This window comes from Littorina saxatilis, linkage group LG3 (assembly GCF_037325665.1).
Source record: "Littorina saxatilis isolate snail1 linkage group LG3, US_GU_Lsax_2.0, whole genome shotgun sequence".
Taxonomy (NCBI): domain Eukaryota; kingdom Metazoa; phylum Mollusca; class Gastropoda; order Littorinimorpha; family Littorinidae; genus Littorina; species Littorina saxatilis.
This window is the reverse complement of record NC_090247.1, coordinates 39,099,970-39,119,987: the sequence shown is the minus strand read 5'-3', so window position 1 is coordinate 39,119,987 and position 20,018 is coordinate 39,099,970. Positions and strand designations below refer to the sequence as shown.

The 20,018-nt window shown below is 43.0% G+C and overlaps 1 protein-coding gene across 1 annotated transcript; it reads right to left on the bottom strand.

The window, feature by feature from the left end:
* Window positions 1-268: 268 nt before the first annotated feature.
* Window positions 269-18,372, bottom strand: LOC138962338 (uncharacterized). The gene is made up of 4 exons (XM_070334115.1): window positions 18,089-18,372; window positions 15,123-16,059; window positions 14,307-14,512; window positions 269-2,543 (listed from the first exon to the last, which is right to left on the bottom strand). The coding sequence occupies exons 1-4, from the start codon at window positions 18,089-18,091 to the stop codon at window positions 2,346-2,348; spliced, it is 1,344 nt and encodes a 447-aa protein (XP_070190216.1). The 5' UTR covers window positions 18,092-18,372; the 3' UTR covers window positions 269-2,345.
* Window positions 18,373-20,018: the final 1,646 nt, after the last annotated feature.

Genomic DNA, 20,018 nt, shown 5'->3' with positions numbered 1-20,018 from the left:
TTTTCTTTTTGCTTTTTTTATTTTCATGTGAGGTTATTATTGTTGTTGTTGTTGGTGGTGGTGGCGTTGGTGTGTGTGTGTGTGTGTGTGTGTGTGTGTGTGTGTGAATGTATGGATGTTCGAGTGCGTATCATGCGCTTCCACGCTTTTGGTGTTCTATCTACCAAGTCTCACCAGCAATTCGAGTCTTTTTACGTTTCTCTGTAATCGTTTTCATGCAGACTTTTGTTTGCGTTACAAATGGCAAGAAATACAACATAGACCAAAATGGACAAAGCAATTCTCTTAAGTGTTAAAGAAAATCAGCCTGAAACTGTTACAAATATATACGAACCACCACAGATGGATAGATGCTTACTTTCGGTCGATCATTTGACCCATACTGAATGCAATTATTTTTTAAAGGAACGTAAATGGAGAAAAAATCCTTCACTGTTCGAAAGAGAAGTGTCGGCTCCGTAACCCATATGACAATAATGTTACGTTTGAAATCGGTCATTCATGCTCTGATCTTTCATTGTTCATGTTAATTTCCATTACTTTATTGTCCCATCGCTGGGAAATTCGGGTCGCTTCCTCCCAGTGGAAAGCTAGCAGCAACGGAGTCGCGCTACCCAGGTGTCTGCGTGTTTAGGTGTATTCAGCCACCTGCACTTATGGCAGAATGACCAAGGTCTTTTACGTGCCATTGTGATGACACGGGGGTGGGACATGGCTTCCGTCTCTGGGTCTGCACATAAAGTTGACCCGTGTCCGTCCCGGCCCGAATTCGAACCTGCGACCTTCCGATCACAAGTCCAGTGCTCTACCAACTGAGCTACCGGGCCCCTCAAATGGGTGAATCAAATGAACAGTGTTCTCTTTTAAGCCGCTTCAACACGAGAGAGGCCTTCAAAAACCTCCGTAGCATTGTCCTAAAACCCGTGAGACAAACACATCCAGAAAAACACATCATAAGGTGCAATTTGTAAGTCACATCACAGTTTAAAGTACAGACTGCTATCAGCGTTCCAAACTTGGAGAAGTATACGAGTATGTCTGAAACATCGATGACATCAGTTTTCCAAATTGACCAAGACTAAGGATTGTCTTCTGGTCTGGTTGGTCCGGAGGTGGCCTATCTGGGACAAGAGTTCCCTCCCACGTGTCTAGTACGTATGGCATGGTGCGGCACTTGGATTGCTGGCAGCTATAGCTTTGCAGCAGCAGTTCTTGTGCTTATGACCTTTACGTGTGAAGGGTGGCAAACCATAAAAGCCTTCTTTTATTGAGCCCAAAGTTGTCTTTGCGAATACTTCACAAAGTCTTTTTTAACAAAAATTCAGCGCCAAAGCTTCGGGCAGCGAGCTTCGTGAAGAAGACTTCGCGGGGTAGACTTCGCCCAATGTAGATCAGTCGACTCCACGAAGCTCGCTGCACAAATCATTCACACTGAATTTCGGTAATAAGACTTCGCTATAAGACTTCGCGAAGTCAAATTCGAGCTCAATTAAGGACAGCCTTGAGGAAGTTCACCGAGATTTTGATCAGTATTACGTCGTTCGCTTGCACTACTGGTCAAGACTACGACCTTGTAGATTCTTCAGTCAGTCGTTGTTCAGAATCGGAGGTCAGCAGTTTCATAAACCAATCCATTCAACCATTCGTCTTTAATCTCGAACTCGTGTTCGTGTTCTCATGAGGATGATGATAACGATTCAAACATTATCACGTAAATGTGTGCCCTTGTGAAACGGGTCACAGTGGTTGTCATAAAGCGAAGATTGGTTTACCTCGGGGGTAAGTTGAAGTATATGATCTTATGATCTTTGGTTCTGTCTATGAAATCAAAGAGATGATGAGCAAAACCAATGTCAGAATCACACACACACACACACACACACACACACACACACACACACACACACACACACACAAGCACACACACGCACACACACGCACGTACGGACACACACACCGCACACACACACACGCACACACACGCACACGCACACCGGTTGGTCTTGGTCCCCGACAGCGGCGGAAGTCAAACGAGCACACCCATCACACGCCGAGGGAAGGTGTACGCCCGTTTTAATGCCTATCGCCTAGCTTCTCCGCTGAGTCTCGCAGCAATTTCTTGAACAGATGCAGGTATGTTTCGGAATTAAAGACGTGTTTTATTAGCCACGCATGCGTACCTGAACTGTCGCGAGATTTGGCGTTGATGAGTGTTGGCGAAAATTCAGGTGGAATATAATACTACGAGTTCGTTCATAGGTTCATCAAAGCTTCCTGCAAAACCGAAATTCATTCGTCACGAACGAAGTGAAGACTATCACTGTGATTCAACAGTTCCTTCCTTTTCAGGCCTGCGACTGAATAAGCATGCCAGTGAAATTGGTCCAGCCCTCGCTGAAGGTGTAACGGTCATCGTCGAAGGTCCGGAGCCAGACCCTGTGGCCGGCTTCCAGGTGTAGAGCTGTGTGACCGCTTGACCACCAAAGGCCTCTGGCGTACACGTGTGCGATCCGTCGGTTCTCCAACACCACGCTCAGTCTCGCCTGGAATGTAAATGAGTGGTGTAATAGTTTAGACAGTGAGCGGCTTCTCTGTTACAAATAGATATATAGACAGACGCACGCACTCACGCACTCATCCCCCTCACACATACGCGCGCTCGCTCACATGAAACCGGCCGCATGCACGCACCTACATGTACACACGCACACCGTGACCCACAAACTGTGACACACAAACACACACACACACACACACACACACTCACACACTCTCTCACACACACACAAATATACACACGCTGTCGCCGCACATTCACGCACGGACTCATGCGAGCACACACACCTAAAGTGTGGATGGTTACCTAAGAGACGGCACTGGGTGTAGTGCCTTTCTAGTGCACTTGCACTACAACAGCACTGGGTGCAGTACTCGCTCCGGCATCGAAGAATTTTGCACTAAAAAATGCACAAAATTTGACCTATTTCGTCGCCTATAGAGGACGGAAAGAATGTCATTTTGAACATTGTTATGACATTCTTTCCGTCAAAAAAGTCAATTTAACGGTGTTAAATGAAGTGACCATCCACACAATTAGGTTGCCATCCAGAGTTTAGGTTGCCATCCACGTGTGGATGGTTGCCTTATGGTGATTTAGGCAACCAAACCTGTGGAAACGGGGGTACACACACACACACACACACACACACACACACACACACACACACACACACACACACAAACAGATCTATACTAACCCAGACACACAGAAATAGAACCACACGTACACACACGTGCGCGCGCCGTCAGATTAGGCCATGGTTAACGTAATGGGTCACTGACTGATTAAGATTAGAATTGACAGTAGTAGTATTCGCGCACGAACCGGACCCTTTTTTTTTGCGCAGCTGCGCAGCCGCGCAGCCGTAATTTGATAGAAGGTTATAGGGTAAGGTGCCTGTGTTTAAGTAGTGATAAGGAGGGATTGCGGATAAACGGTTTATTGCGTTTTATATTTTGTCATGTGATTTCATGTGCCTGTACCTGTTGCTCGGTACTAATGACCACTCCAGCTGGGGTAAGCACCAATAAAAAGCAGTAAGTGCCCCCATTTTCTCCGCGCTTCGCGGAGCACTCTCTCTTTAACAGCTATGTAGTTTGGTGCCCTGTCAGGGGAGGTGTCAGGATAAGACAATAAAAATGGTACCGCTGCGCTTCGCGGAGACCCCTCGCCGATAAACCACCAGAGGTGGTCAGCAGTTAGAGAAGTTTAATAGGACGCGGTTTGCCTACCCCGAGGGTTGATTAGGGTTTAATGCTTAGATTAGTGCTAGACAAATGGTGTGGGGAGGGTGTGGAAGTTAGCTCTGATGTACACATATAAAAAAAGTTTTAACAAGTAGACTCAGATTGTTGTTTTTTATGTGGGTGTTATAAACATCGGAGGTACATTTTACACCGAACACGAGTTGTTCTACAGTCAGTCATACATAATGTTAGGTTAGAGACTGATCACGTCTGAGTATTGGTTGTCCACAGAGACACAAGACCTCACATGCTAGAACATGTTGGTTGGTCACAGGCTTGTGCGGGGAACCATTGGTTATACACTTGGTAAAACTGCTCTCGCAGTTCAGGACGAACCACCTCTTCTAACGTTGAAGCGCTAAGCGCCATGTATAGAGAATCTGTATCCATTTCCAAAAGCTGGTAGTCGGCTCTGGACACAAACTTATCTAGAAAATCAAAATGAAACTCCAACATGCGTAGTTAGCGTACTGGTAAACAAAGTAACCAATCTGAGAGGGGAGTGACCAGTTGATTTTTTTTAACCATCTCTACTTCAGTGACAGAATCTGTTACTTCTGTTAGTTTTTGAAAACGACCATTGTTGATCAGTTTTGAGGCCTTATCAGACAAAACGTAATGAATATCACGATGGTTGGTCACGTTAGTTAAGGTTTTCCCGTAGACTGAGTTACCGAGCAGTTTGAAAGTTTCAGCTAAGATAGTTTTTGATGAGTCTTGGTCTCCTGCTCGTCTTGCGTTTTGAAAACGCTGTCACCAAAACTGACGGAAACAGGTTTTGGGTTGATACTCTACGATCAGCGTGATGTTTTAACAATCAACCCGTGTTGCACGTACCAAAACAAGAGGGGTGTAGCTAGCAGAATTTGTTCACCGTGGTAACTCCCTACAAGTGTACGGCGTGGTTGGGATAAAAGCTTGTGTTTTTTCAGCGTAGTCTTTCATAAAATCCCCGATCTGTTCTCAGCTGACAGACTCATTTTTGAAAATAGGCTGCATTTCACTGAAATGTTCTTTTAGATGAGCAGGTACATAAATATCACACTATATCAACCCGATTGAATCCATAACCCACTCCAACCATTCCCGAGCTAGCTGACCGTAGGGATCTGTTTTTTTCCGCTTTAAAAGCGTTTTCTTTTCTACGAATGACAGGGTGCTCTGTGGGCATGTCTTGCATGAATGCAGCTAAATACAGCGCATCAAATCCCTGAACAGCCTGTACCGGTTTGTCCTGATTACCACGAATGTGTGTTTTGTCTTTTTCGTGGTATCTGTGAAAGACAATAGACGGACCCTCGACAATGTTCTTTCGCAAAAGTGCTTGAACGTCTTTTTGTTTTTCGTTAAAAAGTGAAAAGTATGTATCTGAAGACAACGTGTCAAACAGACACTTCAGTGTCACACCGGGGGACAGAAATAATACCGTCTTTCAGCAAATCAACTCGCAGACTAGCGTACATACTAATCTGATGCTGCAAAGCAACCAGAAACGGTACTGTGTCTAGGTTGTTGTACCACACCAAAAAAAAAAGCCTTCAAAGTCGTCATTTTGTTTTCAGTCCACACACGCTGACAAAAAGCGTACTCTGTATCAGAAATATTTGAGTTTTTGAGCTTACTAAAAAAAGCTGCATGGGGTGGGAGTTCTCTTTCGTCTAGTATACTTAGACTAGTGACGTATTCATAGCAGAAAAAACCCTTTTCCTCTTCGACACCGAACGCCTAGAGGTACTTGGAATAACTAAAACCTGGCGCAAGAAAATTGTTGATGTCGAGAAACCGAAGTTTGTCTGTACAAAGACACATATATTGATTGTTACGTTTAACAACAAACTTGAAAGGAGGTCTTTTAGGGGGTCTTCTTTTTTCCCTCTGTTCGATAGGAAAGTCAGACAAAGGCGTGACATAAAAACTGGAAGACATGATGTTGTGAACAAAATACCGAGAGTTTGAGCGTTCGAGTCTAACTTGTTCTAGAATGTCATGGTCACTGATTTCACCGAGAAAAGAAAGAAAGTCCTGCTTTGACAACTCAGGCGTGGTCGTTGTAAGACAGAGTGGTTATTGACTGAGGCATGAAAGAAAGACAAGTCACCCGACTCTTTGTTTTTGAGAAGAAAGGAGTGAGAAAAATTGATTTTGAAGCGTTTGTTTTGCTCATGGAACAGATCAAGAAGCGACTCATACCAATCAGGGAAATCAGAACAAGGGTTCCTCTTAAAAGAGAAAATGTGGCGCTTTTTTACACACACTAATCGTGTAAGATATATAGAAGAATTACAACACCTGGTACACGCGTATAACCATTCGTTTCACAGAAGTATAAAAACAGCACCTGTTAAAGTTTGTCTCGCTAACAAAGAAACAGAACAAACGTAAGTTTTGTACGAACAACCCCCCCAATGAAAACACCCAAAGGTAGGCTACAGGTTGGTGATCGTGTGAGACTAAGTAAAACACGACGACTCTTTAAAAAAGATTATTTACCTGCGTGAACAGAAGAATTATTTACAGTTAGCAATGTGTTGAAAACAACTCCAGTGACCTATAAGCTGAAAGACGCTCACGCAGAAGAACTACAAGGTAGTTTGTTTTTTTACAAAGAAGAACTACAAAAAGTAGGAGAGAAAGAAATGTATCGTATTGACAAAGTACTAAAAGAACGACTTGGTAAGGAAGGAAAAAAAGAGTATTTAGTGCATTGGTTTGGGTACCCAACGTCATTTTCTTTCTTTCTTTATTTGGTGTTTAACGTCGTTTTCAAACGTTCAAGGTTATATCGCGACAGGGAATGGGGGGGGAAATGGGATAGAGCCACTTAATTGTTAATTGTTTCTTGTTCACAAAACCCAACGTCATTTGACACATGGATCTCAGCTGATAGTCTTAGACAGTATTCAGAGTAGTTATGGCTGAGGACGCCTTGTCTGCTGAAGATACAACTGTTGCTACTAACGTATTAGAAGAGACAACTACTGATACCAAGAGATTCTCTTGCTTGTGGTGTGTTTTTGGTTATCGCGCCCCTCGTAGTGAGATTGTATTTTTGTAAAACATTTTTTTTGTTTTGTTTTTGGTTTTTTTGTTTTGTTGATCAGATTTTTCTAATTTATATTGTAGTAGGTGTGTCTCTGTTTAATTTGACAAACTGGTGGGAATGTCCGGTCCACTGTTTGAACAAGGTTTTTGTGGGTTTTTGCAAAGAATGAGGCAAGGGTCCTTTGTGCAAAGCAAGACAGCGAAAGAGACACAGACCGTCAGTATAAGGAAAATGATGATGCTCGTCTTTTTGTAACTTGTGCAAGAACTGTGTGTTTGTGATGTAGTTAGGTAGACTACCACAGACTCATCCGATAGGAAAGTCAGACAAAGGCGTGACATAGAAACTGGAAGACATGATGGTGTGAACAGAATACCGAGAGTTTGGGCGTTCGAGTCTAACTTGTTCTAGAATGTCATGGTCACTGATTTCACCGAGAAAAGAAAGAAAGTCCTGGTTTGAGTTGATCAGGCGTGGTCGTTGAAAAACAGAGTGGTTATTGACTGAGGCATGAAAGAAAGACAAGTCACTCATGGAACAGATCAGGGGGAAATCAGAACAAGGGTTCCTCTTAAAAGAGAAAATGTGTCGCTTTTTTACACACACTAATCGTGTAAGATTTGTAGAAGAATTACAACACCTGGTACACGCGTATAACCATTCGTTTCACAGAAGTATAAAACCAACACCTGTTAAAGTTTACCTCGCTAACAAAGAAACAGTTTGGTAAGTTTTGTACGGACAACCCCCAAAGGTAGGCTACAGGTTGATGATCGTGTGAGACTAAGTAAAACACGGCGACTCTTTAAAAAAGGTTATTTACCTGCGTGAACAGAAGAATTATTTACAGTTAGCAGTGTGTTGAAAACAACTCCAGTGACCGATAAGCTGAAAGACGCTAACGCAAAATAACTACAAGGTAGTTTTTTTACAAAGAAGAACTACAAAACGTAGGAGAGAAAGAAATGTATCGTATTGACAAAGTTTTAATGTGATGAGCCACGGATTAACCCTGCTTACCTAACGGTGGTTACACACGCCTCTTTGTTTGTCAGAAAAGCAAAACTAAATCCAGCTGTAAGTCTTGTTCACGCAAAAGCCCTGGAGAGGTCCACAGCCAAATACCCTCTAAAAAGAGTAGTTATGAAATCTTACGGGATCCCGCGTGGAAACCATAGTGCTGTTTTAGACAATTTGTTTCTCAGGCAGCCACCAACACGCGTTGTAGTAGGACTAGTAGAGAGCGCTGCGTTTAACGGTAGCTACACAAAAAAAAAACCATTCAACTTTTAAAACCCACAACTTGAATTTTCTCTGCCTCTATGTTGATGGAAAACAAGCCCCTGCAAAACCACTAACACCAGACTTTTGAAAACAGACAGTATGTGGGAAGTTTCTTTAGTTTGACCGCAGGAACAGGAGTGGGTGTTGGTGACGCCGGTAACAGAATTGTCTATGAATACTACTGTGGGAGTTTGCGGCTGGGACTAAAAGTTTAGTGCACCCCTGGTAGAGCCTGTTCACGTTATTGTGTATGCAGAAATGGCCTCGTTGCTAGAAAATGATCGGAGTAGTCAGGTTATTACTGATTTTACATCATGAATGGACTAGAGATCTCTCGCCTACTGTTAAGACACCCCGTGGCAAGACGGCCGTTTATGGGTGTTTACACCAGAGACCAACTTCCTTCTGAGATAAATTTACTTCACCCCTCGTCTTACGTCATAAACACAGACCCAGCACATAAGGTTGGGTCTCATTGGGTTGGTGTGTATTATGCTGGTCAGGGGAATATTGAATATTTTGATAGTTTTGGTTTTAAACCGAATCACAAAGACATTGAAGGTGTTTGTTTTTTATGCGTCATTGGTTTGTGTTCTAAAACCAACGAACAGGTATTACAGGGGATGTTAAGTTCTACTTGTGGTTTGTTTGCAATGTATTTCATCATCAAAAAGAGTCAAGGTACAAGGCTCCGTGACATAATTTCTATTTTTTAACCCCCAAAACCCTGTTGTAAATGACCGTAAGTTCATAGCACTTTTTTAGAGATGCGTTAACGCAACAAGTCTAAAGCTGTTGTTGTAAAAAATAGTAACTGATGTCATAGTGTAAGGAGGTTATATATAAAGATGGTGTTGGCTAATTTTTTTTACTAAATTCCCTGATCGAGCCACAAGACAACACCGCCTACTCTACACTACAGTCTACAAAGACAGTCTCCTAGAGGTAAAAGTTGTTTAACACTTTTGTTGTTGTTGTTGCTGAGAACGACAAAAGAGATGTTTGACGAGAAAGAGCCTCTGTTTAGCTCACCGCTACCCGAACCTGATATGTTTCCTTGGTTTTCACCAAGGAAACAGAAAGAACAGACGCGTGCGACCAAGTCAAAGAGGGGTGGTCTTGGCCAGTAAAGAATTTACTCGCCTGATCAAAGTCCGAGAAAGACTGTTGAAGCGACTTAAAACACAAACAGAAGTTGTAGCTATAGAAGTTTAAAAAAAACCACCAGACGTGTCAGAAGAGTCCAGAACAAAAAGAAGAAACACCAGCAGACGAACTACCTCACACACCTGTCAAATACTCGGAGAGCAGCAATCTGTTTGAAAACTGCTACCAGGAACCGGCTGGTGTGTCTACCTTCAACGACCTCGGTTACTATAACCCAACATTGTTAAATACGAAAGTCGACCCACGTCAAGTTATGGGAGCGCCCCTTAAAAAGAGAAAATGTGTCGCTTTTTTACACACACTAATCGTGTAAGATATGTAGAAGAATTACAACACCTGGTACACGCGTATAACCATTCGTTTCACAGAAGTATAAAACAGCACCTGTTAAAGTTTGCCTCGCTAATAAAGAAACAGTTTGGTAAGTTTTGTACGGACAACCCCAAAAGAAAACACCCAAAGGTAGGCTACAGGTTGGTGATCGTGTGAGACTAAGTAAAACACGGTGACTCTTTAAAAAAGGTTATTTACCTGCGTGGTCAGAAGAATTATTTACAGTTAGCAGTGAGTTGAAAACAACTCCAGTGACCGATAAGCTGAAAGACGCTCACGCAGAAGAACTACAAGGTAGTTTTTTTTTGGTTTTTTTACAAAGAAGAACTACAAAAAGTAGGAGAGAAAGAAATGTATTGTATTGACAAAGTTTTAATGTGATGACCCACGGATTAACCCTGCTTACCTAACGGTGGTTACACACGCCTCTTTGTTTGTCAGAAAAGCAAAACTAAATCCAGCTGTAAGTCTTGTTCACGCAAAAGCCCTGGAGAGCAATCAAGTTATGGGAGCGCCCCTTAAAAAGAGAAAATGTGTCGCTTTTTTACACACACTAATCGTGTAAGATATGTAGAAGAATTACAACACCTGGTACACGCGTATAACCATTCGTTTCACAGAAGTATAAAACAGCACCTGTTAAAGTTTGCCTCGCTAATAAAGAAACAGTTTGGTAAGTTTTGTACGGACAACCCCAAAAGAAAACACCCAAAGGTAGGCTACAGGTTGGTGATCGTGTGAGACTAAGTAAAACACGACGACTCTTTAAAAAAGGTTATTTACCTGCGTGGTCAGAAGAATTATTTACAGTTAGCAGTGAGTTGAAAACAACTCCAGTGACCGATAAGCTGAAAGACGCTCACGCAGAAGAACTACAAGGTAGTTTTTTTTTTACAAAGAAGAACTACAAAAAGTAGGAGAGAAAGAAATGTATTGTATTGACAAAGTTTTAATGTGATGACCCACGGACTAAACCCTGCTTACCTAACGGTGATTACACACACCTCTTTGTTTGTCAGAAAATCAAAACTAAATCCAGCTGTAAGTCTTGCTCACACAAAAACCCTAGAGAGCTCCACAGCCAAATACCCTCTAAAAAGAGTAGTTATGAAATCTTACGGGGCCGGGGTCCCGCGTGGAAACCTTAGTGCTGTTTTAGACAACTTGTTTCTCAGGTAGCTACCAAGACGCGTTGTAGTAGGACTGGGAGAAAGCGCTGCGTTTAACGGTAGCTACACCAAAAAGCCATTCAACTTTTAAAACCCACAACTTGAATTTTCTCTGCCTCTATGTTGATGGAAAACAAGTCCCTGCAAAACCACTAACACCAGACTTTGAAAACAGACAGTATGTGGGAAGCTTCTTTAGTTTGACCACAGGAACAGGGGTGGGTGTTGGTGACGTCGGTAACAGAATTGTCTATGAAGACTACCCCGGAGGCTATACGCTGTATGTATTTGACCTGTCACCGTCAATGTTGGGTGGAGATCAGATTGAGCTGATGCGCTGTGGGAGTTTGCGTCTGGAACTAAAGTTTAGTGCACCCCTGACAGAGCCTGTTCACGTTATTGTGTATGCAGAAATGGACTCGTTGCTAGAAATTGATCGGAGTAGGCAGGTTATCACTGATTTTACATCATGAATGGTCTAGAGATCTCTCTCCTACTGTTAAGACACCCCTTGGCAAGACGGCCGTTTATGGGTGTTTACACCAGAGACCAACTTCCTTCTGAGATAAATTTACTTCACCCCTCGTCTTACGGCATAAACACAGACCCAGCACATAAGGTTGGGTCTCATTGGGTTGGTGTGTATTATGCTGGTCAGGGGAATATTGAATATTTTGATAGTTTTGGTTTTAAACCGAATCACAAAGACATTGAAGGTGTTTTTTTATTTGTTTTTTTATGCGTCATTGGTTTGTGTTCTAAAACCAACGAACAGGTATTACAGGGGATGTTAAGTTCTACTTGTGGTTTGTTTGCAATGTATTTCATCATCAAAAAGAATCAAGGTACAAGACTCCGTGACATCATTTCTATTTTTAACCCCCAAAACCCCGGTGTAAATGACCGTAAGCTCATAGCACTTTTTTCAAAGATGCGTTAACGCAACAAGTCTAAAGCTGTTGTTGTAAAAAATAGTAACTGATGTCATAGTGTAAGGAGGTTATGTATAAAGATGGTGTTGTCTAATTTTTTATTTTTTTTACTAAATCCCCTGAGCGAGCCACAAGACAACACCACCTACTCTACACTACAGTCTACAAAGACAGTCTCCTAGAAGTAAAAGTTGTTTAACACTTTTGTTGTTGTTGTTGTTGAGAACGACAAAAGAGATGTTTGACGAGGAAGAGCCTCTGTTTAGCTCACCGCTACCCGAATCTGATATGTTTCCTTTGGGACGAACCATTTTCGCGAGTGTCAGAACGTGGTGAAAACTTGTGAAAATCCACATCAGACATTACACCACCCAAGGAAACAGAAAAAACAGACGCGTGCGACCAAGTCAAAGAGGGGTGGTCTTGGCCAGTAAAGAATTTACTCGCCTGATCAAAAGTCCGAGAAAGGCTGTTGAAGCGACTTAAAACACAAACAGAAGTTGTAGCTAGAGAAGTTAAAAAACACCACCAGACGTGTCAGAAGAGCCCAGAACAAAAAGAAGAAACACCATCAGACGAACTACCTCACACACCTGTCAAATACTCGGAGAGCAGCAATCTGTTTGAAAACTGCTACCAGGAACCGGCTGGTATGTCTACCTTCAACGACCTCGGTAACTATAACCCAACATTGTAAAATACAAAAGTCACCCCACATCAAGTTATGGGAGTCCTTAAGACAAACAACCAAACTAGGACCTGGCTTTTTAAAAAAAACATCTAAAGTAGGCAAGTGTAAAACAACAAGACGGTGTTGAATACCAAAAAAAATTATCATTGACAATCATGTTTTGGCTTTTTGTTTTAATGTATGTGTATGCAAAATGTTAATTTTTTTTGGTTTTTAATACTCAAAAGACTGTTGTCACTTTTTATAATAAAATGATCATATTGAAAAGTTAATAACTATGTGTCTGTATAATTCTTGAAGGCTACCGTGAGCAGTTTTATGTGTTTTGTTACTCTTTACGTCTGACTTTTTAGTACCTTCTTGTTTGGAAGTATTTGTGTAAACGTGCGCATATGTGTGTGTGTGTGTGTGTGTGTGGGTGTGTGTGTGTGTGTGTGTGTGTGTGTGTGTGTGTGTGTGTGTGTGTGTGTGTGTGTGTGTGTGTGTTTGCACTTACATTTTACTCCCACCACACATATAACCCTACCTCTTACATAGTCTATCAACAACAAAATAACAAAAACAAAATAACACCTATGTGGCTATGACATACCCTATCAAAACCTTGTGCGTGAACCCCACTGCCGGCAATCAAACACAGAGGGAGGGTCAATTACTGTCAATAGAAAGGAGGCGGCTCAGTAACCCAGCCGCGTTAAGCACCAATAAAAAAAGGCCGGGGGGCAGTAATCCTGTCATTACCCCAGCTGGAGTGGTCATTAGTACCGAGCAACAGGTACAGGCACATGAAATCACATGACAAAATATAAAACGCAATAAACCGTTTATCTGCAATCCCTCCTTATCACTACTTAAACACAGGCACCTTAACCTATAACCTTCTATCAAAATACGGCTGCACGGCTGCGCAGCTGCGCAAATAAAAAGGGTCCGGTTCGTGCGCGATACCTACTACTACTATTGACCTCAAGATTGTGACTGCTCACCAGGCTAGTGATCATGTAATTTCTGACATGTCCGTCAAGGCCGAATCAAGCTAATTATATTAATTTTCACAAATCCATTTTGAATGGACAAATGACATGGTTTTAGTACAATCCCTGCTGTCTGTCTGTGTGTCTGTTTTGTCATTTTCGTTGCTTTTTTTTTTACGCGCGTTTACGTGTGTGTGCGTGCATGTGAGAATTTGTACGTTTTCGACTATTTTAAGACACTGGTTCCTCACCTTAAGTAGGTTTGCAAACGATTACGCTGATTTATTCAACATATACATTTTATTTGATTCTTGTCTCTCTCTAACTGCGTAACTTATCTATAATAATAATAATAATAATAATAATAATAACTGGACATTTTTAAGTGCCTAACCTATGGCTCTAGGCCCTTTACAAAAGAACATAATACAGAATAGAACAATTAAATGTACAACCTACATAAAACAATTAACCTGTTGAAGAATCTACCGCAGTGCTAACTCTTTCTGAAACATTTGTCACCTCTGTCAACTGTGTTTGCAAAAATCTTTTCAATCGAGCCGTCGGAAGCGAATCCAGCACCGGCACCACGTTGGTTAATGGAAACGCGTGATAAAGACTGTGTGCGGCATCAAGTGATGTAAGGAACGGCAAGCACTGGATCCACACTCACTCAGCGGATAGTTATTTTGACACTGGATACAGGATAGGAAGTGTCTAAAGTAAAGATCATTTAGCTAGTCACACACACACACACACACACACCATACACACAAACACACACACACACACGCGCGCACGTACCCACACATACACATACACACACACATACACATACACACACACACACACACACACACACACAGACACACACACACACACACACACACACACATACACACACACCTTTTTCTCCTGGTCTCGCTGACATGGGCTGGTATTCGCGAAGAATGCGTAGATGCCAGGCACGGGCGCAGTGAAGACGCCGTTACGCGGGTCGTACGCCGCTCCGACGTTGCTGATGATGTTGTCACACACCAGAATCTCCATCCGCGTCGTCGTCACTGGCTGGCTGAGGCAGGCGTGGAAGGCCACCAGAACATTAGACTTTCCTGAGAGAAGGATACACGACCAAATACTGTGTGAGCTAAAGCTACGGAAGCTGAGAACGGGTCATAATTGCACAATGTAGGTAACGGCGTTGGATAAGCTAAAAAATAAAAAATAAAAATAAAAATACTAAAGATTATCGATCTTTCACATGGTTGGTTGTATCCAAGTCTCGTTCCGTCCCAGGTCCTTTGCCCAACAGCCGTTCTCTTCCAGGCAAATTTTAGTCATATGAGAATCATGCCTCAATCTCGTTCTTTCAAGCTCAAGCCCTTGCCCCTGCAAGTGCGATGACCCTGAACCTAAATGTACCCCAAGCCTTCCACAAAATATCAAGAGGTTAGGGTACGATTAGATGGAGTGGAGTGATGTGAGAGAGGAGTTGCATCCTACTTACAAAGACAGACAAACTGACAGACACACACACAGACACACACACACACTCTCTCTCTCTCTCTCTCTCTCTCTCTCTCTCTCTCTCTCTCTCTCTCTCATATTCAAACTTTTCACACTTGAAATGTTTGTTTGATTCACAGTGTTGAGGGTAGGGGGGGGGGGGGGGGGGGGCGAGGGCCACGACTGACTTCTCAATACACAGGAGACTATGCTCACCCACGAACGTCTGCAGCTCTCGGAGCTGCGTCCTGAAGCCGTTTATAAAGGTCTGAGCTTCGCTGCGGATGATGCTGAGGTCTGCCAGCACTTCGCCGTTCTTGCCTTGCAACGTCGACACTTCTTGTCTGAGTTTGTCCACCTCTCTTTTCTGCGAGGCAACGGTCTTCACCAGCTCCGAACCTTTCGTGTGCAAGACCTCCACCTCAGGTCGAAGGCTGGCCACACTGTCTATAGTTCCAACTGAAATTGCTGAAGCCATTGAAGGCCTCCTTTCCTTGTTGTGTCTGCCGCTTTTCTCCGCTGAAAGTCGAACGTTCGCCTCGGGTCGTATGCTGGCCACACTGTCTATAGTTTCAACTGAAGTTGCTGAAGCCATTGAAAGCCGTCTGTCCTTGCTGTTTCTGCCGCTTTTCTCCGCTGCCAGTCGAACGTTCGCTTCGCAGAGTCGAGCGTTCGCTTCGACTAGGTCTTTTTGCACAACTGTGACGTCACAGCGCATCTCTTGCATTCCCGTTTCCAGCTCTCTCACTTGTTCTCGAAGCTTCGCGTTCTCTTTTTGCAGCACACCCACGTTAGTGCACAGTTTCACATTTTCGGTCAAAGCCGCTTCCAAATCTTCGCGGAAAGTCATCTCTTCTGCCTGTACCGTGGCCACGTCTCTTTGAAGACCCGACACAGTTTTGTTCAACGCGGCGTTCTTCTCCCGAAGCTGCGTCATTTCCGTTTTGATAATTTCCACATCCGCCGCTAGTTTCGTGTTGATGTCCTGCGTGATTCGCACTGAATCGCGGAGTATGAAGTCGCTGCTGCTGAATGAATTTCGTCTGTCGGTCTTGCACACTCGTGCAGACATGTCCTCCATTTTTCTGCCCAGATCTTCAAAGCGTTGCTTCCAGTCGACGTTCTCGTCACTGTTGTCGTCTTGATAAGCCATCTGTAAGAACATAGTCGAAATCTAATTTGATTGTGAGCTGATGAGTGAGTGAAATAACGACGAATGAAGGAAGGTGTTGGAGTGAGTGAGCAAAAGAATGTGTGAGAAGACAGAAGAGGGAAGAGAGGGATGACGCCGAGATAAACAGGGAGAAGGGGTGGGAGGGAGGGAGGGGGGGAGTGGCAGACAGACATTGAGACAGATAGACGGACAGACAGTGACACATACGGGTAGAGACAGAGACTGAGAGAAAAACTTCGAGAGAGACTCACAGACAGACAGACAGACAGAGACTAACAGAGAAACTTCGAGAGAGACAGACGGTGACAGAGACTGAGAGAGACAGAGACTGAGAAAGAGATTCACACACACACACACACACACACACACACACACACACACACACACACACACACACACACACACACACACACACACACACACACACACAGGGCAGGTGGGTATAGCAAGGTCTTCGTACAGAGTGCAGAAAGAGCATGCTGTTACTAACAGCGCGTGTTAACTGTCGGTGCTGTTTTACACAGAAAGTTTTGTCTGAGATCGCCACCATTCAAGGACCCACCCTTTTTTTGTTTAAATGATCAACGTCACCATTAAGATAAAGGATCACAAAAGGACGTATGAAGATATAGCATCTTCTTTCGAAATTAAAAAAGACATCTGAATTTTTTAGTCAAGCGAATTCTGAAATCTGAACACTAAAATCGTAAGACACATAGGTTTCAAATAATTATGTGCATTAAAGCAATCAGATTGCTGAGTTTTACGTTCACAGCATGAACTAAGTGAATCCCCCTATTTAGACCCCCTCCCCCAATTTAAGACTCCCTCCCTTTTTTAGACCTGAATTTCGGGCGGGGATGTAGCTCAGTCGGTAGCGCGCTGGATTTGTATCCAGTTGGCCGCTGTCAGCGTGAGTTCGTCCCCACGTTCGGCGAGAGATTTATTTCTCAGAGTCAACTTTGTGTGCAGACTCTCCTCGGTGTCCGAACACCCCCCGTGTGTACACGCAAGCACAAGACCAAGTGCACACGAAAAAGATCCTGTAATCCATGTCAGAGTTCGGTGGGTTATAGAAACACGAAAATACCCAGCATGCTTCCTCCGAAAGCGGCGTATGGCTGCCTAAATGGCGGGGTAAAAACGGTCATACACGTATAAAAGCCGTGGGAGTTTCAGCCCATGAACGAACGAACAAACAAACAGACCTGAATTTCCCCAATTTGTCGAGGTCTTAAAAGGGGGGTTCCCCTGTATCATTCTTGATAACTTCTACTTCGGTTTTGGCACCCACCTCATTCAGATAAGGTTATCTGCCCTTTGAAGAGTTATTCGACCCCACACTTACTATCGGGTTGATTTTCAAACGGTTAGAGGAGACAAGAGGGGTTGGGTTGGGGCTGGGTAAGCGAGACAGAAGAGCAAGACATGGAAGAATAGTTTAACTCAGTCATTGCTACGTATATGTTACAACGTGCGTGTGAATAAGTGAGAGAGAGTAGTCGAGACTGAGAGAGAGAGAGAGAGAGAGTTGAAATGAATTGAATTGAATTGAACTTTATTACTGTATAAATAGTGTTTGGACGAATACATTTTATTTTTATTTGAAGAGACACTAACACTTATTTTATTGTGTAGGCCAACGACCCATTCAGAAACATGGTGGAAAATATATGTATTCAAAGAGGAAAGCAACAATTACACACACAAACAGACTAACATTGTTTAGAGAGAGAGAGAGAGAGAGAGAGAGAGAGAGAGAGAGAGAGAGAGAGAGAGAGAGAGAGAGAGAGAGAGACTGAGAGAGTTTATCAATGTCTCTGTATTTATGTCAGCGTGTGTGTGTGTCTGTGTGTCTGTGTCCAGCGTGTCTGTGTCTCTAATGGAGAACCGGACAGACAGGCTCACAGATACAGAGCAGGCAAAGAAAAGATCATGTACCACTGAAATGGAACACAAGTTAAATACACCTAAACCAAAAGAGCACAAAACCAAAACGTCCACTTACCATTTTGTAAATGTACTGAAAAAACAAGAACACCAAAACTGTTTGTCCTGCAGAATGTACAAACGTGTCACACTGAAGACACAAACTCTTGAAACTTAATTTTCTGGTGTAAGCTTAATTATCATACATGAAACTGTTTTTTAACCGACAATCGTCACCCGTAACACATTCTCGCGTCAAGTCCTTTCTTGCAATGAGTAACGTAGCCTGTTATTGTATAAACAGTGTTTGGGCGAATCTTCCTTCCCTTTTTAACACCCGATTTCAGAACTTGGCCAGACTTTGCTTTTCAAGTCACAGAGCAAATGTATAAATAGCATTTGGACGAATATACCTTCCCTTTTACACACCCTATTTGTGACCCTCCACCACGAAATGAGTCGCATGTCAACTCGCGCGGTTCTGCGCTAGGATTAATATCAGTCCGGGGAGTGTCTGGTAACAGTGTGAGGGTCACCTTAGTCACAGGCTTATAACTCAAACAGTTTTTGCTCTTTTATAAAACGGTTTTCACCACTGGATATAGCATATAAAAAAAACTCTTTAGGAAAATGTAAAAATATGAAAATCATGCAAAGGTGACATGTGACTCATTCTGTGGTGGAGGGTCACATTTCAGAACAAGGCTAAACTTTGCTTTCCAAGTCACAGAGCTTTGTCAGTACTGTTCTCTGACGCACGCGGGCCGAGTATCGGATCCGTTGTAACGTTAAGAATACAGTGATTTAATAGATCAATAGATCAATAGAGGTTCAGCTCTCCCCCATATTTCTATATGATAGAACCCTTCTTTGCGATTCAAGGCTGTCTTGTGATAGTCACGGTTTTCTGTCACTGGCACACACTGGAATCAAAGGGCTTTAAGGACAGGGGCGGACCACATCATTTCTAAGGGGGGGGTTTCCACATTAATTTTCTTTAAGGGACAATTCGACGACGCGAAGCGTTTAGTTGAGGGCGCGAAGCGTTCGAACCTCCTATAGGGGGTCAGGGGACATCCCCCCCTCTCGGAAAATGTTGATAAAAACAAGGGAAACGGAGCAATCTGATCAGGCCAAGAAACTTCCCCTTATACATCTTCTAAAAAGTGAATTTAAGAAGACAAATTTGGATCAAAACAAGATCAATTGACCGATCTGGTGCAACCTGAGCCAGCAAATTACCCAACTACCTTCCATAACCGTCACTTAGAAGACAAAGACCGGCTCCTAAGGGGGAAATTTGATAAAAATCAAGGAAAATGGAGCAATCTGTGCAATCTGAGCCATCAGTTTTTATTTTTTGTCAAATTTATTTATTTAATCTTTTTCTCTCTCTCTCTTTTCTTCTTTTTTTTTAGGCTGGGGGGGGGGGGGGAGTGTGGGGTTCCGGAAATCCCGGAACCCCCCCCCCCCCTCCCCATGGATCCCTGAAGGATGTAGTAATACTAGTACATTGAAAAAGCAAAGACAGTGTATTTGTGTTAAGGGCTATTTTGAGAAGAAGAAGAAGAAGAAGAAAATGTGTTCTCATTAGTTCCATCTTACTCTCGATTTCTAGACAAGTTCGTGTTGTTAGGATTTGTGGTGTCTGCCTGTTTGTGTATTTCTTCTTGTCTTTATTTTTCATTTATCATATTTTTCCCTAAAGATTGCTGCTTCTGTTCGGAAATTTGCTTACGTGTCTGCCTTTCCGCCTTCCTGCCTTATCTGCCTTTTTTTTTTCTTTTTTGGAGAATTCAATCGAACCCAATCACTGTTTCATTCAAGAAATAATCTCATTTCTGCTAAGTAAACAACACTATATTCACGCTGCTGTCAGCACGGATTACCATTCATACTATGCCTTATTTTGAAACATGAATCCTATTGCAAGGGACAACCGCCACCACACACCCCACACCCCACCCCCACACCCCAACCCCACCACCACTACCACCACCAATTGAAGA